General features: G+C 37.5%; 1 protein-coding gene across 8 annotated transcripts in view; it reads right to left on the reverse strand.

The window, feature by feature from the left end:
- The window catches only part of LOC109579336 (cholesterol 7-desaturase nvd), a 202,416-nt gene that overhangs the window by 157,962 nt on the left and 17,121 nt on the right, over window positions 1-27,333 (reverse strand). For 4 of the 8 annotated variants that reach the window (XM_049450080.1, XM_049450079.1, XM_049450082.1 and 1 more), the window contains exon 2: window positions 2,598-2,783. The exons of 2 other annotated variants lie outside the window; for them this stretch is intronic. In XM_049450080.1, the coding sequence (XP_049306037.1) occupies window positions 2,598-2,750 (153 nt within the window). In that variant the 5' untranslated portion in view covers window positions 2,751-2,783. Of the gene's footprint in view, window positions 1-2,597; window positions 2,784-9,606; window positions 9,713-18,700; window positions 18,978-27,333 lie in introns of those variants that run through there. 2 more of the 8 variants (XM_049450081.1, XM_049450083.1) reach the window with 2 other exon arrangements.

The raw sequence follows: 27,333 nt of genomic DNA on the forward strand, positions 1-27,333 counted from the left end.
GCGCAAACAAAGCGTATGATGAGGTTACACGAATTCATATGCAAAGTTGCCGATAGGTTGCATATTTTCCACGTTGTGCGGCATACTTTGAAATTTTAAATTGTTTAACAAAAAATTATGTAAAATATTATTTTTAAACAAATTGATCGTGAAAAAATATTTATAATATAGCACAAATAATTTCCTATGAGAACACAAAATTTCATCGATTTATCTCTGGTAGTTGTTGAGAAAATAATTTTACAATTTTATTGTGCTCCACACTTCAACCTTCAATAACATTAACAAAGAAATGAATTTTTACAAAATATTTACATCACGGGGTATGCGTTTGTACCCTCACCTAATGAACTGCTAATTTTCACACTTGTAGTGATTTGGCCCAGTAGGCGGAGGTACCTGTGAGCTAGAAGTTTTGAAAAAGTCCATCTAAAAGGTTTAATGTATATGTCTTTTAAATCGTTCGAGCCACAATAATGAAATTCCCTCAATATATCACTTTCAAGAACCCCTATCGACTGTACTATTAAAATCTACTAAATACCCCGAAACATTAAATTTTACCACAGAGATGTTATTAGACAGCTTTTGTAGAGCCGGTGTGACACCGCCCTTTTTACGTAAAATCGCATATCTCGAGACTGGTTCGATTTCAACTAAATTCCATAAATTACATTATTTTAACATTCCTAATCGGACTGCAACCACGTCTACTTTGCACATTATGCAAATTTAAATTACTTTTAATTTTTTCACTTTCCGGTAAACAAATCAAGAAGTGCCTTGAAGTGTGTCACCTTATGAGCAAAAATGGTCCAAACCGAACCAACACTGTTCAAGCTGCTAGGTACCGAATCTGCGGACCCCAGTACCTTTAGTTGACTTTTGACAGAAAATATCCGTGAATGTGTGAGGAATATAATTGAATTCAGAGAAAATTTTTTCATGATAATACTGATGTTATATACACAGATTTTAGTAAAACTGTTGATAAAGTTAACCATTCAATTCTTTTGAATAAACTTGATCTTCTTGGTTTTCAACCAATATTTCCAAAATGGGCTGCTTCTTTTCTTAGTAATAGAATTCAACAAGTCATATTTAATGATAATTTTTCTTGCATTATCAATGTTTCTTCATCCGTTCCTCAAGGTAGCCATCTTGGTCCAATTCTGTTCTTGTTATTTGATGACATATCATCTGTTGTTAAGCTTTCAAAAGTTTTATTATATGCTGACGATGTAAAACTTTTTAAAACATATACTTTCAATAACGAAATATGTCAGTTGCAAACAGACTTAAAAAACCTAGTTTTTTGGTGCGATAGAAATGACATGCCATTGAACCTTAAAAAATGCAAAACGATGTGCTTTTCACGTAGAGCTGTAGACCCTACTTCATACACAATACAAAACTTAAGGTTGGAGCAAGTATGCAGTTTTGTTGATCTGAGAGTAACTATGGACCCAAAACTCAATTTTAATCTTCACGGTTTTTAAAGCTAAAGACGCTCTTAGTTTTGTTAAACGTTGGTCTAAAGAATTTAGAGATCCGCTTACCACAAAAATTATATTACAGTATGCTTCTGTGGTTTGGAACCCTAGTTACCTAGTCCATTCGGATAAGTTAGACTTCGAACAAAAACAGTTTTTACTTTTTGCCTTAAATCATTTACATTGGGATTCCAGTTTAAATCTTCCCCCTTACACTAACCGTTTAAAACTTATAAATCACCCGATACTCGCTAGTCGTAGGGAGATGCTTGGTACAACATTTCTTGTAAAACTCATGAATGGGTCAGTCTGTAGCCCATCATCATTTAAAAATAATAAAATTTAATCTAATTCTTAATTTCGGCTGTTGAAATTTTTGTTTCTGTAGCCGAGCAGCTTAAGAATGCAACGCCTAAAACTTTCTTGCCTTTTATGACTTGGCTAATTCCGCTCGTTTGCGGATTGCGCCCCTCGCGTCGGTTTGGTGGGATGAGGGTATTATTATTATACAATATTGCATTAAGTCTAAATGTCACAAAAGAGTAGAACGAAGTTGATATTTCCTTTAGGTCCCATATACCTAATAGAAACATTTTCAAACTCCCTAGTGACTATATACTGCATATATCGGTCAATATGCGAGTTAGCTTAATACGAGTATAATTGATAGTGGGTGTTTTACTCATTATAGTATATCTTTCTTCGTAAAATGGATAGAATTGGCGAAAACTTGATATAGCTTCACATGTGAGGAGCCTTGATTAAACCTTGGGAAGGTCGAGCGGCTTCGGTTCTTCAGTTCAGTTCTAATTTAAGATTTTGACGTAAAATGCTTCAAGTCCTACCAAACCCCAGCCCGAGTTGCTGCGAAGGGCGCTGAGGTGACTCTTCACAGTCTTCGAGTACACTTTCAACTACTGGCTAAGGCTATTGAAAAAAGTACCTCTACTTGGGTCACTGGTTATTATGATGTAAAACTTCATTTTGCAAGAATTTACATTTACTTCATTGAGTTTATCTTTAATTAATTTCATAGCTGTAAGATATAATCTAAACCTCTACTTACTGGTTCGTTAAACAGAATTTATACATATATTCACATACCTGTTTCCAGTTACAGGGTACAAAGAATAGCCAATATATTGTTATTATAATTAGCATTGTTATAACTGAAGACAAGTTTTCAGAAAACAACAAATTGACTGTTTTTACATTATCGCTCCATTTTATCTGAAAATAATCCCAGCACATATCCATTTCGCAATTACTGGTTATATCGGGGGCCAATTACTGAAATTATATTAAGACATATTTGAATAAATAAATATAAAATATATTTAATGTTTCAAAACTCGCTTTGTTAATAAAATATGTAATACAAGTGTTAAACAGGGATATAGCTTGAGAATGCTGGCTTTTTTGTTCAAAATAAACATCCGGAGATATCTGGACTAATAGAATCTGGAGGTCATGTGTAGAAGTTCACGCAAGTGAGGAAAGTTCTCTGATCGCCATTCACTTGGGAGTGGCCAGAAACAAGCACAAGGTCTGTCGCAAAAGAAACAGAACTTTTTAAATATAACTATTTCTGGTGGCGCCACCTATTGCTGGGTATATGAAATAAAAAGTTTGATCTCTTGTTGACATTTCGTAAAAATTTTAAGACAATTGGATAACTACAATCGATGTTATTGGTGCTCAGTGCCTATCCCGTAGTAATATGCATGAGTGGTTTAAGCGATTCCAAGAAGGTCGTGAGGACCTCTGTGACGATCAGAAGAAGTCGTCTTCAGAATCAAAAATAAAAACAATGCTGATTTGGTTTTACGATTCCGAGGGAATTGTACACCGAGAGTTCGTCCCACTTGGCCAAACGATTAATGCTGTGTTTTACCTTGGTGTTATGAAGGGTCTTGTGTCACGCATTCGTCGTGCTCGACCACAATACCATGAGGCAGGATCCTGGCGCCTAGGTGCGCCTGTTCCACGATAATGCGCCGTGTCATCGGTCGACGCTTGTCAATGATTTTTTGACAAAAAACTCCATTCAGGATATTTCAGCTATCCAAATGCGACGACCGATATTCTCAAGAGCATTCCGAAAAATGACCTTAAACATTCATTTGAAATGCTAATTGACCGGGCTAAACGCTGTATCGAAGAACAAGGAAACTACATTAAATAAAAAAATATAATTTTGAAAAATATTAATTTTTTGTTGTTTTTTTTAACAGTCCTGTTTCTTTTGCGACAGACCTCGTATTCTCTGGGTAGCTTAAGAACATCCGTTTGAAGGCGAGCTAAAGTGAAAAGGCGAAACATCCCCTACATAGGGTTGGGTGATGGGATTGGGACCCACTACGTCAAAAACAACACCCAGTGAAAACTAACAACCAGCTTCGGATGAGAGACCCCTTTTTTGAAGACGACCATGGAAAATGAAACAAGGATTATGATTAGAGGGCATGCACCTGGAATGTCCGGTCCCTTATTTGGGAAGGTGCCGCTACCCAGCTGGTTGATGTCTTCGTGAAAATAAAGGCTGACATCACCGCCGTCCAAGAAATGCGATGGACGGGACAAGGACAGAGACGAGTCGGTCCTTGTGGCATTTACTACAGTGGCCATATAAAGGAGCGCAGGTTTGGTGTGGGATTCGTGGTTGGAGAGTGACTCCGTCGCCGAGTACTATCATTCACTCCAGTGAATGACCGACTAGCCACAACCCGGCAAAGCGAGGTTCTTCAACATTTCGCTGATTTGCGCCCACGCCCCGACGGAGAGAAGGACGATTTCACCAAAGATGACTTTTATGAGCGCTTGAAGCGCACTTATGAGAGCTGCCACCACCACGATGTAAAAATCGTGCTTGGCGAATTTAACGCCAGGGTGGACAAAGAAGGTATCTTTGGCACTACGGTCGGTAAATTCAGCCCCCACGAGGAAACATCCCCAAATTGGTTAAGGCTGATCGACTTCGGCGGTGCCCGAAATATGGTTATCTTTAGTACTAGTTTCTGGCATAAGAAGATTCATCAAGCTACCTGGCAGTCTCCGGATCGAAAAATCACTAACCAGATCGATCGTGTTGTGATTGACGGAAGACACGCCTCCAGTGTTTTAGATGTGCGTGCGCTCCGAGGTTCTAAGATCGACTCGGACCACAATCTTGTTGCAGACAAGAATAGCATCCGCCTCTGTGCAAAACAAGTGGACGCCAACAAACACAAGGAGGTTCGACGTCGAGAAGCTGCAATCACAACAGACAGCCGAACGATTTTCTACTCGACTTCCACTCCTGCTCTCAGAGAGCACTCGTCAACAACTCGGTACAAGGGAACTGTGGAACGGCATTTCAAACGCCTTACGTACAGCTGCAACCAAAACCATTGGTTTTCGGAAAGTGCAAAAGAACAGCTGGTACGACGAGGAGTGCCGTATTGCAGCGGAGAGAAAACAGGTTGCCTATCTCGCAACGTTACGATCGACCACAACACGTGCGGGATGCGATAGATACCGAGAGTTGAAGACGGAAGCGAGACGCTTTTGAAGACAGAAAAAGAAAGCGGCCGAAATGCGTGAGTACGAAGAGCTTGATAACCTGGCCGACAGGGGTAATAGTCGAAAATTCTACGAAAAAATGCGGCGGCTTACAGAAGGTTTCAAGACCGGAGCATACTCTTGTAGAACCCCCCAAGGTGATCTAGCAACCGATGCCCAGAGCATACTTAAATTATGGAGGGAACACTTCTCCAGCTGCTGAATGGCACTGAACGCACAACGCCAGGAGAAGGCAAACCCGATTCCCCAATCGATGACGATGGAGCAGACGTTCCATTGCCCGACCATGAAGAGTTCGAATAGCAATTACCCGCCTGAAGGCCAACGAAGCGGCGAGGGCTGATGGATTGCCGGCCGAGCTATTCAAACACGGCGACGAAGAGCTGATAAGGAGCATGCATAAGCTTCTTTGTAAGATATGGTCGAACGAAAGCATGCCCAACGATTGCAATTTAAGTGTGCTATGCCCATTCCTTGAAAAGGGAAACCCCACAATCTGCGCCAACTTCCGCGGGATAAGCCACCTCAACATCGCGTATAAGGTTCTATGCAGCGTATTGTGTGAAAGATTAAAGCCCACCGTCAACAAACTGATTGGACCATATCAGTGTGGCTTTGGACCTGGCAAATCAACAACCGACCAGATATTCACGATGCGCCAAATCTTGGAAAAGACCCGTGAAAGTAGAATCGACGCACAGCACTTTTTCGTCGATTTCAAAGGTGCTTTCGATAGCACGAAAAGGAGCTGCCATTATGTCGCGATGTCTGAATTTGGTATCCCCGCAAAACTAATACAGCTGTGTAAGCGGACGTTGATCGGTACCAAAAGCTCCGTAAGGATCGGGAAGGACTTTTCCGAGCCGTTCGATACCAAACCAGGTTTCAGAAAAGGCGAATATCTATCGTGCGAATTCTTCAATCTGCTGCTGACGAAAATAATTCTTCCCGCAGAACTTAATCGAGCAGGTACAATCTTCTAAAACATTGTGCAGCTGCTGGCGTACACCAATGATATTGATATCATTGGTCTCAACAATAATATCAGTCTGGAAATCCAGCGCAGAATAACTTTTGCCAACAGGTGCTACTTCGGACTAAGTAAGCAATTGAGAAGCAAAATCCTCTCTCGACGAACAAAACCCAACTCTATTAGTCACTCATAATTCCCGTCCAACTATATGGTGCAGAGGCTTGGACGGTGAAAACAACTGATAAGTCGACGGTGCGAGTTTTCGAGAGAAAAGTTCTGCGAAAGATTTATGGTCCTTTGCGCATTGGCTACGGCGAATATCGCATTCGATAGAACGATGAGCTGTACGAGATATATGACGACATTGACATAGTTCAGCGAATTAAAAGACAGCGGCTACGCTGAATAGATCATATTGTCTGAATGGCTGAAACCACTATTCGACGCAATACCCGCCGGGGAAGCAGAGGAGAAGGAAGACCTCCACTTGTTGTAAAGATCAGATGGCGAAGGCCTGCTCGATTAAGTTCTGCGGCAAGAATTATTTTCTTCAGCAGCAGATTGAAGAAGTCGCACGATAGAGAGTCGCCTTGTTTTAAACCGTGTTTGGTATCGAATGGCTCGAAGAGGTCCTTCCCGATCCTTACGGAGCTTTTCGTGTTGCACAACGTCAGCTTACACAGCCGTATTAGTTTTGCGGGCATACCAAATTCAGACATCGCGGCATAAAGACAGCTCCTTTTCGTGCTGACAAAAGCAGTTTTGAAATCGACAAAAAGGTATTGTATTGATTCTCTTTTCTCGGGTCTTTTCCAAGTTTTGGCGTATGGTGAATATCGGGTCGGTTGTTGGTTTTCCAAACCTAAAGCTACACTGATATGGGTCAATCAGTTTGTTGACTGTGGGCTTTAATTTGCACACAATATGCTCGATAGAATCTTACATGCGATATTGAGGTGGCTTATCCCGCGGAAGTTGGCGCAGATTGTGGGGTCTCCTTTTTTATGGATTAAGCATAACACACTTAAATTTCAATCGTTGGGCATGCTTTCGTCCGACCATATTTTACAAAGAAGCTGATGCATGCTTCTTATCAGTTCTTCACCGCCTTGTTTGAATAGCTCGGCCGGCAATCCATCGGCCCCTGCCGCTTTGTTGTTCTTTAGGCGGGCAATTGCTATTCGAACTTCTTCATGGTCGGGTAAGGGAACGTCTGCTCCATCGTCATCGATTGGGGAATTGGGTTCGCCTTCTCCTGTCGTTGTGCGTTCGCTGCCATTCAGCAGGCTGGAGAAGTGTTGCCTCCATAATTTTAGTATGCTCTGTGCATCGGTCACTAGATCACCTTTGGGGGTTCTACAAGAGTATGCTCCATTATTGAAACCTTCAGTTAGCCGCCGCATCTTTTCGTTGAATTTTAGAGCATTACCACTGTCGGCCAACTTATCAAGCTCTTCATACTCACTCATTTCGGCCTCTTTCTTTTTATAATCATCAGAAAGTTGTTCAATTTATGATTTTCAGCTTTTGCCATCGTCGCGAAAAGACGCTTGTAGGCAAAGGCATGCTCGGGGAGATGTTGCGGCGTCTGTTTTTATGAATGAAGCGAGGTCGCTTGTGGCATATGTGCCTGCATTTATGAATGAAATCGTTTTTGTTGTAAAATTTACTACATTTGGGCTTCGCCAATTCGGCTGCCATATTGACTTGCCATGCTTATGCTATTTGAGCAGTTGTTGTTTTTGTAGAACAATGCTTCAATTTTTTGTTGGTGACATATTCACATGTGTACGCATATGTATGTTTGTATGCTTGTGCATTATTTGTTCGGAAGTGTATACAAATATATGTACATATAAGTGTATATGAATGTATGAACATGCAGATCTATGCGCGCACATATAATATATTGATAAGTGATAAAATCATGATTTGAATTTCTGAGCACGCACATGCGTATACATGCAATCACATGAGCAGATAATAAGATTATGATATGAGCATGTGCAGAGACATAAGATAATATGATGTATGTATGTACATATATACTCTTTTGATAAATTTATATGTATTATATAAATTTTTCTATTACATAGTAGGAAATATAATACAAAAATATTTATTAGTATAGTATATTATGTAAAAATCAAAGAAAATTATTAAATATGCAAGTCCAAATTGGCAATAAATATTACTCTGCATGCATTCATACAAAATTATACTCATATCATAATTATGTTTACATGTCAATATTCAATTGTCGACGGCAAAACGCAAAAGCATACATATTTGCATACATTGCGATTCCCAAGTTGAAAACTTGAAGCATGAAGCAGCCTGTTTTCTCTCCGCTGCGACACGGCACTCCTCGTCGTACCAGCTGTTCTTTTGAATTTTCCGAAAACCGATGATTTCGGTTGCAACTGTACGTAAGGAGTTTGAAATGCCGTCCCACAGTTCCCTTATACCGAGTTGTTGGCGAGTACTCTCAGAGAGCAGGAACCTACTGGACTAATTTCAATCAAATTCGTTGGGTCCCATTACTCTGACATTCCAATCTCACAGTGTGAAAATGGGCAAAATCGGGCTTCACTTACTTTCCATAAAAACAAATAACTGTTCAAGCCCCCATATACCGAAAATGTGGGCCCAGTGCTTATGGCTGACTTCTTACAGCATATGTCAGCGAACATGGGAGTTATCTCAATTAAATTAAGTGGGCGTGTTTTTCTAATAAGGGTGCATATTTGTCCACAAAATATGTCGATCAAATCATGTGAAACTTGCCCTAGCGTCCACATAACCACTATAACTTCACTTACTTTCCATAAAAACAAATAACTGTTCAAGCCCCCATATACCGAAAATGTGGGCCCAGTGCTTATGGCTGACTTCTTACAGCATATGTCAGCGAACATGGGAGTTATCTCAATTAAATTAAGTGGGCGTGTTTTTCTAATAAGGGTGCATATTTGTCCACAAAATATGTCGATCAAATCATGTGAAACTTGCCCTAGCGTCCACATAACCACTATAAGGTTTTTCAACATCCCATTGACTTAACTCCTTATACATATAATGGGGATTGTATATGATCTACTTTAACGAATGCCGTGTTTGCAGCACGATATTAGTTGAAAATGTGATAAAATGATCACGAATAACCAATACAGTATGAGATGGTGCATTATCGAACTTCTTTGTTCAATAAATTCAGATATATGTAGTAAAAATCGAAGAATTCACTTTCCTGCTGTAAACACATAACGACGACAGGTCGACAAACGACATCTGTCAAATATTACACACGTTCTTATGGACACTTATTTTGACAACGACACGAAAACACGACTGTAGGCCGACAGTTGTCATTCTCGCTAATTCCTATTTGCCAGCGACAGTAGAACGACAGTAGAATGAAGAAGAGAGATGAGGAAGAGTGGTGATGCCACTAATATGTAAAATGTAAAATTATTCACAGCTCTTACAAACTTCACGTTATTTTACAAATAAAAGCATAAAATAGCTCTATTTTATCATTTGTAATAACAATTGATAATTTAAAACAAAAATATATACCTATTTTAGGATGACACGTCTTTACCATTGTATAAACCTAGGAGGGTTATACAATGGTCTTTACGCTTTTATTTCTCAAACTGTACTGTGCTTCGCTTTGTCACCGAAGAACGGTTACACATACTTATTCTAACATACATACAATTTTCTCTGCTTACACGCTATGTATTTACTTATATGTATTTAGCGCTCAGTTGACGCTAGAATAACCAACACAAGCATAATGTGCACACAGTCACGTTGGACAACACTGGTTTACATGAATACAAATGAACTTCTTAAGAGAATCAACAATAACTGAAAACGAATCTTAAGTTAACGGGATATATCTACATTAACCCTTCAACGGTTTACTCTTTTATGTATATTTAAATTAACCCGTCAATGGTTTACTTCTTTATATATAACATAAGTATAATTAGAATAACTTAAAGTTAGGATGTATCACATAGTACTTATTACTACACTATTTACTTATTTTTTGCATAAAAAATTTAACTTTGAACAAAATATTAAAATTTCATTGAAGTGCAAGGTATTAGTATGGCCACAACGAAATTGTGTACATGGAAAATGGACAGCTGCGTTGTTTTGTGTACATGCGTTGTTTTGTTTTCATTTCACTTTCGTACTCTCGTTTGTCGTTTGTCGTCTGGTCGTCGTTATGTGTTTAGTATGTCCCTCACAAAACGACACATGTCTCAAACACTAATGAATAAATGAATGAATGAAATTTAGCACAGATGTCACTCACTAACAGTACTACCCACTTACAAAAAAAGTGTACCAATTCGAAAAACACACGAATGTATTAATGGCAAAAATAGATAAAATATGGTGATTGCTACCCTTACGAGTATCACCCATAGCGGTGCGTCCTTCTGCCTAAAATGAATAAAATTGGGTATAAACTGGCCCTGCTCCTAATAACTGATATCAGGATTTTCTAACATCAATCATCTAAATTGGATAAACTGCCGTTTATAGCCGAAAATTTGTGAAGTTTGGTTACGAATTAGCCAGACTCCCTAATATATGTATATATACATATGTATATATATCTTAATATATAAAAATCACGTGTCACGTTGTTTGTTTGCGATGGACTCCTAAAATACTGAACCGATTTTAATGAAATTTTTAACACTGTGTGCAGTTTGGTCCAACTTGAAAGATAGAATAGTTTATAACTCTCCTTATAGTCGCATTATTTATTTATTGCAAATTATTTATTTATTATTAGCAAAGAGCTATCCACCAGTTGGTGGCGCTAACAGCTGTATTGAGTAAGTGCGCTATGTTACAGTAGATGGCGCTACAAACATTAAAAACATTAAATGAAAATGCGTTGTTTGAAGTTTATATTATTTGTGGTAAAGTTATACGAGTCTATGACTTCCAAAAAAAATAAAAATTGGGCGGGGCGAAGTTATTATATTATAAATTAATGTCACTTTTCGATGTTATATTATAACTAAAGAAGGGCCCTACGAATACCTATTCACACCAAATCTTTAGGCTTTGTTTCGACTATTTAGTGGATGGTTTATGTGAAGTTTTAACAAAATCGGTAGACCTGGGGTCGAATCGGCAAACATACGAAAGAAAATTACGTGATACGTCAATCGATAGCAATCGGATCGTAATGTATTTTCATTTCACAATAAGTAGCTTTTAAATCCCACATTGCTTTGGATCGTATTTTTAAGTCATAATAGATGTGGAACTGTCAAAACTATTGCGAAATTTTCAATAAACTAATCAAGTTTCATCGAGATACCTTCATTTTTGATCAAGTTACAGCTTGCACGGGTGGACGGTCAGACAGACAGTCAACCAGACTTCAACTTTTCTCGTCATCCTGATCATTTATACATATATTACTCCATATCTACCTCAAAATAAAGGTGTTGACTGACCATGTACCTGTACTAAATCGTGCACGGTGATCACGAATAATAATGTAAACAGTCAGATTGATTATAATACATATGTATGTACTCAAACATTGGAATAAAGGCCACTATTTGTTCACATTGGGATCGGGCTAACTTTTAAGGTGAAACGCCGAGGATGTGTTTTGCTTATAGCAAAGTGAGATTGCCACCATTAAAACTCCACCCGAACCATTGTATTCATTAATTTTTAAGATATCTCTAACGTCGAAGCTTTTTGGAGTCATTTTCAACAATACAATTCGACATTTCAACTTGCAACCTGTTGCTGTTGTTGAAGCTATGATCCTAACTACTTAATCAGAAAAAGAAGTTTTTTGATACCACATATCCTATGATTCTAACTGATATGCCATTTTTTTTAAACGATTACAATTAAGTTTTAAAATAGCTGGCAATTAAAAAATATTGTTTGCTTGAATAAATGGAATTGATGTTAAAATAAAATTATTTTAGTATTTCACTTTGTACGTAGCGAAGCACGTTTTGGGCCGCTGGTACTACATACATATCGAGCCATAACCGCCGAAAAAATGTATCCCACAAACTCGAAATTTTACAGGGGAAGGTTTTTTTTAAATGAAATCAGTTTGAATAAAGCCATTATTTTAAAATTTATAATGTAAATATTTTTTTTGTGTAATACAGTTAATTTTAATAATTTTAAATAGATATTTGCATCATAACGGTTGTTTTTGTAGGATACATTTTGTTTGCTTTCCTTCTGGCAACCTATTATTAAAAAAGTGTGTGGGTTACACAAAAAAATTATTTTAAGGAAGTGACTTCCCGATTTTTTTTTATTTAATTTTTTTACTTAGTCCTTAAAATTAAATTACATTTGATTAAAAAAAAATTAAATGCATACATTTCTTAGTATATTCGATAAAACAAAAATTAAGTAATGTAAATCATATATTTAAAGTTTTCTGTTAACAAAGTAATGTTATTCATATTAAAATCTTGTAAACTTGAATAACGATAGATAAAAATATATACAGAACGCTAAATACTATCTTCCTGGTCGGTTTCAGGTAGCAAATCTTTAACAGATCCATTCCATTTTAAATTTAAATACTCGTGTTGGAATTTTACGGGTATAGTTTTTCTATCGCAAAGCTTTTTCAAATCCTTATATTTAGCAGAAGAAATGTTTAATATATGATCATATAATTGAGTAGGTCCCTCACAAACTATTTGGGAGTTTCGTCTGGATCGTGGAATTGAATCTAGATCATAATTTGCGGTTTCAGATTCATCAAAGTAGCCATATTTAAGAGCAATATTTGAATTTTTTTTTTCCAATGTAACAGAGCATAATTTTGTAAATTGAATTTTCACTGAATTTGGAAGTAACGCCTGTGAAAATGTCTTCCAGTCTTTAAAATCACTGTTAGTTAATTCAATACAATAATATTTTCTTGGGTTAATTCTTGCATTTGATATTATGGTGTACCACTCACTTGGAGCCCAAATAGTCCTATTCCGAATAAACGATTCAATTGTACTATGTATCGAATCAACAGGCATCATGGTGTGTCCAGGCAACAAGTATGTGATTTTTATATTAGTCACAAAATTAGAATTTTGAACAAAATAGGTTAATGTCGCAAGCATAGCTCTGTTTTTATTCTGTCCTGCGCAGCTATCACAATAAAGATGGACTATCGACTGGGTTTTTCTTTCATCGACTAATTTAAGATATTGGAAAACAGTTGTGCAAATTTCATTACACCCTCGTTTACCATCCTTTTCTCCCCATAAAAAACAAAACCCATCTCTTGTACCACTCTCACAAAAACTTTCATTGTAGAATGAATATTTTTGACAAACTTTAAAACTGCTATTATTGATATTGATAAAATAATTAAAGCTGCATTTTTTTCTGTCATTTTCTCCATATCGCCTTTTAATATCGACTTGTTTAACACAAGAAGACAGCCAATCTTTCTGCCTAATTTTGTTGCCGATTCCCCGAAAATGTTCATTTATTCTTACTCTTTCACTTTCAGAAATTTTATCATGACACGAATTTGGACATTTTTTCTTTAAGCACGGGTTGTGTAAACACTCGTATTTTTTTCTTAACTTTTTGCAGCCTTTTAGGTATTTTCTTTTGCTTTCTGTAGCCCCTTTTCCCAACACACGTTTCCTCCTCGACTTCTTTTCAACTTTCCAAACCATTTAAATCAACGAAAGATTCATCTGAATCGCTATACGGTACCAGGGAGAGCTGTAAAAATATCCAATAATTGAAAACAAAAACATATTTTGCAAAAAAAACCAATTCATACCTTCGACATATTGTTCTAAAGCTTTATCTTTAATTAAAGTCTCAAAAAATTGTGTTTTTTCCCCCTTGTGTTTCATTTATTTCAAAAGAGAATTTAATTGTATCCCACACAAGCGTTCAAAGAAAATGTAAACAAGTCACCATATGCATTTACATTAAAATTGTTTTTGCTATAAAATCATAACGGTTTAATCTAGGGCCATGAAATTTTGACAGATGATACAAATGATGTTGAACTATCGATTTCGATAACAAACCAAAAATCGATTATGGTGTGGGATACATTATTTTGGCGGTAATGGCTCGATATGTATGTACAATATAATAAACTGCATACTTCAAGGCTTGCTCAAAATCGTCGACTATGGCGAAATAATGAAAAAGTACAACTGACAGTGAACATGCGTCAATACCCATCTGCCGAAACTTTCTCAAAACAATTTTTAGGTAATAGCAAGGAAAAGTTGCAGTATATAAATATTTTGGATGCATAAAATTCGGACTGAGCTGTGAATTATCCAACAGCTATCTGGAATTCACTGGATATGCTAGGCCGTACTATTTGTATCTAATAGCTAGATCTTCAGCTACTTTGCTTCGTGATTTAAACGCACCAGTGCCGACACAATATTAGTTATTGAATAGTTTATGAAAAACATTAACGGAGCCACCATTTTGAATAGTATTGTTGCTATGAATCCATATGTTTATTACATATGTGCCACTTGAGTTTAAGCCCGCTCCGGAAAAGGGTAAACAAAACGTAAAATATTTAATTGTTAATCAATATTTATATTGTCGCTTTCAAAGTAATCCCCACTCGAAACACTTTTCATAAGCACTTTGTGGGATGGGCTTCGAATTTTGTTTTATCTCTTCGATCGACTAAAAACGAGTTCCATGGCACAAAAATTTCAGTTTGGGAAATAAGAAATAATCACATGGAGCCAAATCTGGCGAATAAGGTGGTTGATCAATGGTATTCATTTCCTTTTTAGCTTTAAATTCGGTCACAATCGTGGCTCAATGCGATGGTGCATTATCATCGTGTAAAATCCATGAATTGTTCTTCCTCAAGTCCGACCGTTTTCGACGGATGTTCTCACGCAAACGCCAAACACAACTCCTTTTTGACCGTCTTTACTTCCGGAACAAATTCATGACACACCAAACCACGAACATTGAAAAGAAAACAAAGACATCACCTTGATTTTTGAGCGGCTTTTGGTGTTAATTTTTGGTTTCGGTTCGTATTTTCGCACAATCAAGTATGTCCAAAGAGACCTGTTTACGGTACTCTTTAAAAAAAATCATATACATATAACGTAGGAATTAAGGATAGTCCTATCAACTTTACTAAATACGTTTCTTTTTTTTACTCGGGGAAATTATTTACAATTTATGGTTGTTTTTTGTCACAAAGAATATTCACATTCCCAATGACGATGTAAACCTCCCAATGCCATACGTCGTCTCTTTTTGGGTTATAAAGCGACTAGTAAACTCCGTTCCGATCTTCCGTAGTGGCAACGTAGTTGTTGTTGTTCTCTCTTGATCACATTTGAGCAATGTTGCCAATGCTCAATTTTTATACATGGTTATGCACACATATAGGTTTTCAGTTATAATTTTTTATAACGTAAAACACCAAATCTCAAATTTAATTATTAAAAATAGTCTACCTACTATTTATTTTGAGTTAGTTTAGAATATTTTAAATTTATTCAAGCATATTTTTTATTTACTACCTGTTTTTAAGAGAGCAATCTCGTTAGGAGAAGTCATTTTGGTAAGAATGCTGTAAGGGACCGTAAAAGCGGTGGAGAGTTTTAATTTACATTGAAACAGCAAAAATGCTCAAATGGGAACAACAATAACTACATTGTTACTACGGAAGGGCGAAACGGAATTCCCTAGTTACGCTATTACATTTGAGTACACGATGTTTTTCCAAGGACAACTTTATGTACATACATACACACCAGAGAGCTGCATTGGGTATGTTCGAACCTGTTCGATCACCCTCATTAAAAATCGAGCACGAGCGAGCACCACACTCGGCAGCAATGGGTTCGATCGAGTGGCACACCCGGCAGCTGCTTTCTGAGTGTTCAAGTCTGTTTGATCATACTCTCTTCAAAACGATCACAAGCGAGTGTCCACACTCGACACCCGCAGCTAACCCGAAATGTGTTCAACTATTGCCACGGATACTCGGACAGAACACGGGTGTAGAAGAAATGTATCAAATTTTTCTGAGCAAAAATATGAGAAATTATTAATGTTGTATACACTTTAACAGTCAATATTATTGAAATACAGCATTTAAACTATATGTATGCATGTATCAAAGGAATGACGCATTTTAAAATTAAAAATATATTTGCATAACCATAACATAAGACCAGACAAGCTGTAACTGCCATTCGCAATTTTGCAACCAATAAAATCTTCTTTTTTCGGCCATTATTTTCAATAAATATCATGTAATACGTATCATATAACATTCTTAACACTCACAAAGCAAATTAATCAACTGTTCTGACGATTACACATAAACAAAAAATGCTTTGCACACTCGAGCCTAAACTCGGACACTCGAATATATTGATCCGCAAAACACCCGAACCCAAACAAACACGTATGAACGACACTCGAGTGTTGTGATCAACACGTTCGTCTGCGCACAGTCGCTAACAAGCAATCTTTCTGCTCGTTCAAAGAAAGCAATACAAGCCGGTTTCGGGTAAGTGTTCGAGTGTGCACGGAAATTGTGTATCCGTTGCAGATCTCTGATACACACATGGCATGTTCTCGCTTAGACAAATCATCCAGTTTAACGTTTGTTTATTTTTATTTGAAATAATTTGTATGTACATATGTATTTATATAAATATGAACTATTTTCGATGTGTAGGTTGTTTTAAATAATTGTAATTTAATATAAAATCAAAAAAGTCTTGCGGTATTTTTATTGAATTTTTTTATTTTTTATTGAAATTGAAATGAATTTTTGATGACTCTTGCCCTGCTCTTGACCGATGCTACGGCTGCTACTATGCCGGTCTCTTTCCACTAATTCAGCGATTTTATCGCAATTTCGACGACAGGCCTTCCGGAGCGTGGCGCAACTTCGACCACCTCTACACCAGAAAGAAAACGTTGAAGCCATCGTTGTGTGGTGGAAATAGAAACTGTATCGGGTCCATAAACTGAACAAATTTTATTGGCGGCTTGAGATACATTTTTGCCTTTATCGTAGTAGTACTGTAAAATATGCCGTATTTTCTCTTTATTTTGCTCCATGTTTGCGACGCTATAACTCACGAACGACTTAAAAGAAACGGCAATCAATCAAACACGTGTTAGCGCGTGAAATAAGCTTTTCAAAAAGTATAGCATGATCCGATGCGACGAATAAAACTGGAACTACGCGCTTTCAGCGCCAACTAGCGGAAATACCGCAAGACTTTTTTGACAAATATATTAATATATTTCAATATTTCTTAAAAAAATATTTCCCAAAAATTATGTATTTAGCAGGATCAGCTAGTTATAGATAAAATTGCTTGATTATTTGTTCTCAAGTATACCTCGCCAATGTTAAAGGTTAATGTAACAAGCTCAGAATTTTGTCTGCCCAATATGTCCTATAAAGTGATTTCCAACATTTTAGCTGGCTTTAAACTGCTAAGACTGATCAAAATTTGTGACATTTTAAATAAAGTGAATTGGTCTAGCTTTGGTTTAAACCTCATATCCCAATTACGATCCTCTGGTTCATGTTTTCCACATCAAATATATTGATATTAAATAAACATTTATATTTATACTTTAATAAGCGGTCTCTAATCACTATTTGAGACATTTTGAAGTAAAGTCTCAATTTGTGACTGTTTACTATTCACTAAAGAGTCTCTAGCGTTTGTCACAAAATATTGTCTCAAATTTGTGACCTGGTAGTTGCAGGTTTTCCATTTTAAATATACTAAATAGAGATCATCATAGATATTAATCGATTGTCGTTTCTTTATATTTTTTAAGCAACTCAAACACGAAAAGGTTAAAACTAAATTAATTTTATTATGAAACAAAGTCAACAAATATTTTCATTATTATTGGTAGTTCTGTTTTTTGACTATGTTATAGAAAATTTAATATTTGTTATCGACATATTTATTTTCGTTCAAGTGTAAATACATTTGTAAATAATGAAATGTAATAAATTTTTGTGACTGTCACTTACGGAATTGCAAAATCATCTCAATTCACGAAAATTGTCTATAATTTAAAATCTCAACTTTAGAGACTTGTGGCTGTTTCACAGAACAGAGTAGCTCGGTAAGTAAGGCTGTGATATACATACTTGTAAAACTTAATAAAAAACCAAATTTGATCGTAATCCACCAAGTATACCCTTTCCATTTTTTGGAGTAAGAGTATCAAGAACTTGTCAAATTCAATCAAGAGTTACATAGTAAACGTACAACAAAATGTGTACCTTGCAATGAAGTAAGGTAGTAATTCATTTGGTAATTATTTTATGTTGACCCGAGCGCAAAATATGAAACTGGATTTCGAGCATATTGAGGATTTATATGGTCACCATATGTACCTACGTCTTCATATTCCAGCTTAGACGATTTTAGAGAATGAAGTCCGGTGAAGTCTGACTAAACTTTAGAATTAACGAGAATATTCTAATATGAGTATGAACTAAAGACGTTTGGCCAATTAGCCAAGAATTCAAAGAGATGTTATTCCTCAAAATTATAAAAGTTCCGAATGCAGCAATACTTATGGCTATGTACATTTTATTGCAATTCTTAAATTTATTAAAACTTACTTTGGAAAGTTATGTATCTGCGTATTTATCCTCTTTTAAAATTCACGGTTTCTGACAAAAAATAAGCTTGCACTATATTATTTTTACGAATGACATAACAACTGCTGTTACAACAAATGCTTGTAAGATTTTATATTCTAAATTCAATTTAGGTTCTTCAGTATTAAGTCTTCACTTGATATAGAGTGTAACATTGAAGTTGTAGGCAACAACATTCATAACTACATGCATATGTGTGATTACGTATTGAAATGCAGAGCAGCTCATGTTTTCATAAATACAAGTATATGCAAATGTTTATTTATTAGCATTAAGAAAGATCTTTTTATTGTTATACCTTACATTTCCCCATTCTGATACATATCTTGGAAAATTCGAACCACGCTGTATATTTTCAAGAAACATTAATAAAAATCCATCAGTTCTTAGAAATAAAATGTTCAAAACAAATGAACACATAAATTTTTGTAATATAATAGATATAAATAGAAGGAATGGAAAACTTTGACAAATATGTAAATGTACACGCTGCTTGTTGTAATTACTTTCTGCTCTAAATGATAATGAAATATTTTTAAAGTCCAAAGCAAATGTATGTAACTATATTCTTTACTTGACACTTTGTGCTAAGCCCATTAGGGGTATTCTCTTGCTCTTGCAAAACCCGGTGCACGGTGCAAGCATTGCAGATTTACAACGGCACAACAACAAACACACGCAGAAAAATATTTGCAAGGGCTGTGAAATATGTCAGACCAAAACCCATGTAAATTAGCGTGTAATGTCACGCAAAAATAAAATTGCAACCCTGTTGTAGTTGCCATTTTACATAAAGACATATTACGTCGTTAAACTGTTGAGAAATGTAAATTTTAATTAGATTTTATAATTTCTATTTAAATTACAAAGTTTTGTTACAGTTTTTTTGTTAAAAATGCATGCAGAAGGTGCGCCAATTCACAATAGCTATGCACAATAGTCATTTACAATAAATTGACTGAATCAGTCGCTCATATATCACTAGATTCTGCAATGGGTGCTCTCGTGCCCTTGTATATTTCGGTGTAGTATTTTTGCAATCTGCAATCTTGCAAGAGCAAGAGAATACCCCTATTGTATAAATTTGTTGGCATATAAGAATATATGTAACTATGTATCTATTATAATTTTATTTTCAATTATACCTTGCCATAGCACTAATGCGCGTAACCATGTCGATATTTCGAATATGAAGCAAAATATAATAGATACAAAATAATAAGTTGTTTATGAATTTTTATACTGTTGCAAACAGTTACTACAGTGTATTATAGTCTTGTTCACCTAACGGTTGTACGTATCACCTAAAACTAAGCAAGACAGATATATGGTTATCAGTGCGAGCCCGTGAGGCCTGGGCCTAGGGCGGCACAATTTGGGGGGCGGTAAATTTTTCAGAAGGTCAAAAATGTAACGACAATAGAATGTAATTCATTTTGTGATTAACTTTTTTATTCGTAAATGCAATATGCAATGTAAGTATTCATTTAAAATTCATCTTTTTGTTTGTATATAAAATATTTTTATTCTTTCTCTTTTTTGTTTCAATATCAAAGCCTAACAATAAGTAATAAAATCTTAAACCTATTGTTACAAAAAGTAGTATTAAGTTTTATTTGTATTGCTATATGCATCCCTGATTATGAACAATAGCTGTAGGTATATGGAATAGCATTTGTCTTGTTGTAGACATCTGGCGCCGCACTGTCTGCTTGTCTAGGTAAACAATTGCTGAGTCTGGCGCCGCGACTGTCTGCTTACGTCTGGCGCCGTATAGCCGTAAGTTCTGGTAATTTCCAGACGCGATATTCTAGAAGGACACGTCGGCATCAGCGAGAAGTGCGTGGCTATATAAGCCGTGGCAGCGCCAACGTAATCAATCAGTGCTAAGAGTAAACTGCTATAGTGTAGACGAGTTGTGAAATAAAGAGTTGTTGAATTAAATTAAACAGTGTTGATTTTATTTGTCAATCCAGAGATACGAACCTAACAAAGTAAACTAGCAAGAGTAAATTCGTAACAATTGGTGTCAGAAGTGGGATTGTCAAATAATCCAAATTCAAGATGGTTAAATTCGGAGAATTGAGAATTCAGCAATTAAAAAAGGAACTGGAGGAGCGTAATTTGCCGATAAGTGGGCAAAAGGCGGATCTGCAGGCACGATTACGTGAAGCAATGGAAGCGGATGGAATTAATGTGAACGAGTTCGAATTTGTTGGGCCAGAAACTTCTGCAAAGGTAGAAGAAAAAGTAGAAGAACAACGAACATCATCAAGTGTGGACATGAACTTGCTGTTAGTGGCTATTAAGCAAATAGAAAATCGTCTGGCACAGCAAATAGCTGAAAATACAGAAAATGCAGTGCAAACAGAAAATCGTCTGGCACAGCAAATAGCTGAAAATACATCACAGTTAGAGTCTCGCCTTACACAACAAATGACTGAAAATAATACGCAGTTAGAAAATCGTTTGGTACAACAGATTACGGAAAATACTACACAACTACAAAAACAAGTGCAAGAGAAATTTTCAAAATTTGAAGACGAATTAAGCACTTTAAAAAATGACGAAGAAAATTTGAAATCAGAAGTTCTTCATTTGAGTAATCGGATGCGAGAACTGCAACTGCATGGCCCTGCACCATCAACAAATAATCCAAGATTGAAGGCACCCACATTCGATGGAAGTATTCCATTTCAAATTTTCAAACTTCAGTTTGAAAAGACAGCATTGGCCAATAACTGGAATGCAGCGGACAAAGTGGCGTCCTTGTTTGTATCATTGAAAGGACCTGCGGCAGAAATCCTTCAGACTATTCCAGTCTGTGAACGGGACAACTATGAGGCATTGATGAGTGCGATAGAAAGACGATATGGTAGTGAGCACCGGAAACAAATATACCAGATCGAACTGCAAAATAGGGGTCAGAAAATGAACTAGTCATTGCAAGAGTTCGCAACTGAAATAGAACGACTGGCTCATTTGGCAAATGCAGATGCACCTGTGGATTACATTGAGAGGGTAAAAATTCAATGTTTCATAAATGGAATTCGTGATGTGGACACCAAACGCGCCACATATGCATTGCCAAAAAGAACGTTTGCTGAAACGGTTTCGCACGCCCTCACACAGGAAACAGCTTCCCTACTAAGTAAACCAGCACACAAGGTACAAAGGGTTGAAATGGAACAACCGGCGCTGATGGAAGAAATATTGAAGACTCTGAAGACAATTGCTGCACCGCGAGTAAATACAACAGGCAGATGTTTCAACTGTGGAAAAGCGGGTCACTTTGCCCGAAATTGCAATATAAAAGTAAACCCATCAAAACGGAAACAACCAACAGATAACGAGGACGAAGCATCCACATCTCACAAGTCGTTAAACTAAAACGGAACAGTTCAAAGGGGCGTGAGCTGGTTCCCACAACTATTTGCCCCGCCATCTCGATATCACAAATAGGTCGCCATGACAACAATCTTACTATCAACGGCATCGTAAATGGACGACTGTCAACGCTTACTTTGGATACTGGTGCCACACATTCAATTATCCGACCGGATGTGGTAAGAGGGACGGTTGAACCATTAGTCGGTTGCAAGCTTCGAACGGCCACCGGGGAGGAAGCAGCTGTCGCGGGAAAAGTGTTTTGCAAAGTGATGATTGGTACCCTGGAAGTTAATCACACCTTCATCGTAGCAGAAATCACGGATGAAATTATAATGGGAGTAGATTTCATGATTGATCACGGGGTTACTTTGGATTTAAACAAGCAAATGCTGTTTTGCCAGAACATGGAGATGCCTATAAACACCGGATATGTGACCAACGTTGAAAGTAAGAGGGTGATTGTTGATGATAATCAGAGTATTCCACCAAAATCTGAGGCGATTGTATGGGCTAAAGTGAATGGAGGAGGTGGGACTGAAGAGTTGTGGATTGTGGAACCAACAAAAATAGATACACCCATATTGGTAGGAAGAACGCTTGTGAAAACTAGAGAAGACGCCACCATTCCGGTGAGAGTAGTGAATGAATTCAACACGCCTATAAGGCTGAAGAAAGGAGCAGTAATTGGACAGTGCCGGAATATAAGTGCAATAGCACGATGCGAACGGTCACAACAGAAGCCTACTATTGAGCCACAGCAGATAAGTCCTACACTCCTAAATAATTTGCTGAACGAACTGCATGGAAATGAAAAATTAAAAGCAGAAAAACTATTAGAAAAATACGCATCCATATTTGCAAACGAAGGAAACACAGGAAGAACCGGCATTGTCAAACATCGCATAAATACTGGAGACGCTAAACCAATCCGACAAGCTCCGCGTAGGGTTCCACTAGCAAAACGAGAGGATGCTAACAAAATTATTGAAGACATGCACAAAAACGGTGTAATCGAACCTTCAATAAGTCCATGGAGCTCACCTATCGTCTTAGTTAAAAAGAAAGATGGTAGCACCCGTTTCTGCGTAGATTATAGGAAGTTGAATGATGTCACAAAGAAAGACAGTTATCCTCTACCAAGAATCGACGATACATTAGACACCTTGTCTGGAGCGAAATGGTTTTCTACATTAGATCTACAAAGTGGATATTGGCAAGTCGAGATTGATGAATGTGACCGTGAAAAGACCGCTTTCAGTATGGGCGACGGGTTATGGGAATTCTCTGTGATGCCATTTGGGTTATGTAATGCGCCTGCAACGTTCGAGCGACTGATGGAACATGTGTTAAAAGGACTCAACTGGAAGACATGTTTAGTGTATCTTGATGACATTATCATCATGGGAAAAAGTTTTGATGATCATCTGAAAAATCTAGAGGAAGTCTTTCAGCGAATAGCAGCAGCCGGATTACGCTTGAATCCCAAAAAGTGTTCATTATGGAAGAAGCAGGTCACATATCTCGGACATAAAGTGTCAACTGAGGGGATTCACACCGAGGAAGGAAAAATAAAAGCAGTCAAAGATTGGCCTCGACCCACCAACATACATGAACTCCGCAGCTTCCTTGGCTTATGCACGTATTACCGCCGTTTTGTACCTGGATTTGCGAACGTGGCTAGAAGTTTACATGATTTAACAAAGAAGAATCGCCCGTTCGTATGGCAGTTGGAACAAGAAAAAGCGTTTGAGCAGCTTAAGGAACTACTTTGTACGGCGCCGATGTTGGCTTATCCAATACCTGGGAAGAAATTCATCCTGGATACAGATGCGAGCGCTTATGGAATTGGAGGTGTCCTGTCTCAGCTCATCGACGGACAAGAAAGAGTAATTGGGTATTACAGCAGAGTGCTCGGGAAACCAGAGAAAAACTACTGTGTGACGCGAAAAGAACTACTAGCTGTGGTGGAATGTGTAAAACATTTCCACAAGTATTTGTATGGACAACGATTCTTGCTGAGGACTGATCATGCAGCATTAAAATGGTTATTACAGTTTAAGAATCCGGAAGGCCAAATTGCACGATGGATCGAAAGATTACAGAATTACGACTTCGAAACGGAACATCGAAAGGGGATTCACCACAAAAATGCGGATGCATTATCACGTCGCCCTTGTCCACTGGAATGTAAACATTGCTCCAAATCAGAAGGAAAAGAAGGTATAATCGACGTGCGATTACTGAATATAGAACCGGAAGATGATTGGACTCCTCACCGCATCAGAATCAATCAGCTGGAGGACCCTGATCTTGCAAAGCTGGTAATGGCCAAAGAAAATGGGGTACGACCACCAAAGGAACAAATAAGTAGCGAGAGTCCAACTGCAAAAGCATATTGGGCCCAATGGAACAGCATAAACCTCGTTAATGGATACCTTCATCGTACCTGGGAAAGCGAAGATGGCAAACATTCTCGTCTGCTGATCATAGTACCGAAGTCCATGATCCCAAAAGTATTGAAAGAATATCACAATGGACCTAGTGGAGGGCACCTTGGAATAACAAAAACTATAGAGAAGATTAAACAACGGTTCTACTGGATCGGTTGTCGAGATTCCATAGCAGAATGGATAAGTAATTGCGTAGAGTGCATGGCAGCTAAAGGTCCTAAAGCCAAAAGTCGCGGTAGGCTACAACAGTACAACGTGGGATCACCATTTGAACGAGTCGCAATGGATATTGCAGGTCCGTTCCCAACCAGTACGGCCGGAAACAAATATCTACTGGTTGTCATGGACTATTTCAGTAAATGGCCAGAAGTATATGCCTTACCAAACCAGGAAGCGAAGACAGTAGCCGAAGCGTTTGTAGAAAATTGGATAACAAGGTTCGGAGTGCCCGTCGAATTACACTCAGATCAAGGCAGGAATTTCGAATCTTCCATTTTCCAAGAAGTCTGTACATTATTGGGCATCCACAAGACACGGACAACAGCGTTACACCCACAATCAGATGGGATGGTAGAGAGATTCAACCGAACGCTCGAAGAACATCTGCGGAAAATCGTTGATAAAGACCAACGGAATTGGGACAAGTGCATCCAGATGTTCCTGCTGGCGTATCGTTCAGCGAAGCACGAGACAACTGGTTACACGCCAGCAAAGATTATTTTCGGATCTGATCTGCGACTCCCTGCTGATCTTAAGTTTGGTACGAATCCTACAGCTGTAAGAAATGATGGAGATTATTGTTCTGCCTTAAAGGAAGAAATGAATGAATTGCATCTAATGGTAAGACAGCATACGCATCTGATGAGCAATAAGATGAAGGACCGGTTCGATCAAGCGGCAAATTCAAAAGGTTTCGAAGAAGGTGATCTGGTCCTGTTGTACAATCCACTTCGAAAGAAAGGCTTGTCCCCGAAACTACAGACAGCCTGGGAAGGACCCTATATGGTGATGAAACGACTTAATGACGTGGTATACCGCATACAAAGAAATGGAAAAGCACGATGTAAAATGAAAGTAGTACATTTGGAGAGGCTCGCCCCATTTGGTTCAAGAGGATTTGTGCCTAATCGGGACGATTAGGCTTTAGTGGAGGGCAATGTTACAAAAAGTAGTATTAAGTTTTATTTGTATTGCTATATGCATCCCTGATTATGAACAATAGCTGTAGGTATATGGAATAGCATTTGTCTTGTTGTAGACATCTGGCGCCGCACTGTCTGCTTGTCTAGGTAAACAATTGCTGAGTCTGGCGCCGCGACTGTCTGCTTACGTCTGGCGCCGTATAGCCGTAAGTTCTGGTAATTTCCAGACGCGATATTCTAGAAGGACACGTCGGCATCAGCGAGAAGTGCGTGGCTATATAAGCCGTGGCAGCGCCAACGTAATCAATCAGTGCTAAGAGTAAACTGCTATAGTGTAGACGAGTTGTGAAATAAAGAGTTGTTGAATTAAATTAAACAGTGTTGATTTTATTTGTCAATCCAGAGATACGAACCTAACAAAGTAAACTAGCAAGAGTAAATTCGTAACACTATTTAAAAAGTAGACACGCTCAAGCAAGTGATTGAGCTGTTTTGGTGATACATTGCTCCTCAGTACGCGGGCATATCTCTTCTTTTAAGGCGTGTTTGATCGCAGGAATGTACCAAAGCATTACCCAAAGGGTTTGGGTGATCACGGAGTTTAGATATATATTTAATTGCTGTCTTCTACTTCTTTCCTTACCATAGAAATACCAAGGTGTTTATGGATATTTTCATTACGCATGTACCATGGTGAACACGTGATTGATCTAAGCATTTTTCATTGGAACCTTTGTATTATGTCTATACAGGTCGTACCCCACAGTTGAATGCCATACATCCAAATCGGCTTTATGACCACATTATATAAAAGCACTTTGTTGTCTAGGCTAAGTTTGGAGTTTTTATTTAATAGCCAATTTAAATTTGCAGCTCTTATCTTCATGCAAGTTATTTTACTAGATATATGTTTTTTCCACGTAAGTCTTCTATCTAGGTGAATACCAAGATAAGTTACTTCATTCGCTTGGGGTACTAAAATATTGTTAATTTTTACAGCCGGACACATTTTCGGTCTAAGCGGAAATGTAGCATGCTTACACTTTTGTTCATTTACCTTTATACGCCAGTTGGCCAGTCGTCCGTAAAAGTAGAAGTTAATACATTGTTAGCTGTTGGAAGATCTGCTGTATATATGTAGTGTTGGGCCAAGAACACTGCCCTGGGGTACACCAGCCCTCATCTGTCTTTCATCAGATATGAAATTTCCCACTTTTACCATAAATTTTCTATTTTTTAAATACGATTCCAATGTTTTATATAATTCTGAAGTTGTTGAAGGTTGTTTTAAATAATTGTAATTTAATATAAAATCAAAAAAGTCTTGCGGTATTTTTATTGAATTTTTTTATTTTTTATTGAAATTGAAATGAATTTTTGATGACTCTTGCCCTGCTCTTGACCGATGCTACGGCTGCTACTATGCCGGTCTCTTTCCACTAATTCAGCGATTTTATCGCAATTTCGACGACAGGCCTTCCGGAGCGTGGCGCAACTTCGACCACCTCTACACCAGAAAGAAAACGTTGAAGCCATCGTTGTGTGGTGGAAATAGAAACTGTATCGGGTCCATAAACTGAACAAATTTTATTGGCGGCTTGAGATACATTTT

Source organism: Bactrocera dorsalis, chromosome 2, assembly GCF_023373825.1.
Source record: "Bactrocera dorsalis isolate Fly_Bdor chromosome 2, ASM2337382v1, whole genome shotgun sequence".
Taxonomy (NCBI): Eukaryota; Metazoa; Arthropoda; class Insecta; order Diptera; family Tephritidae; genus Bactrocera; species Bactrocera dorsalis.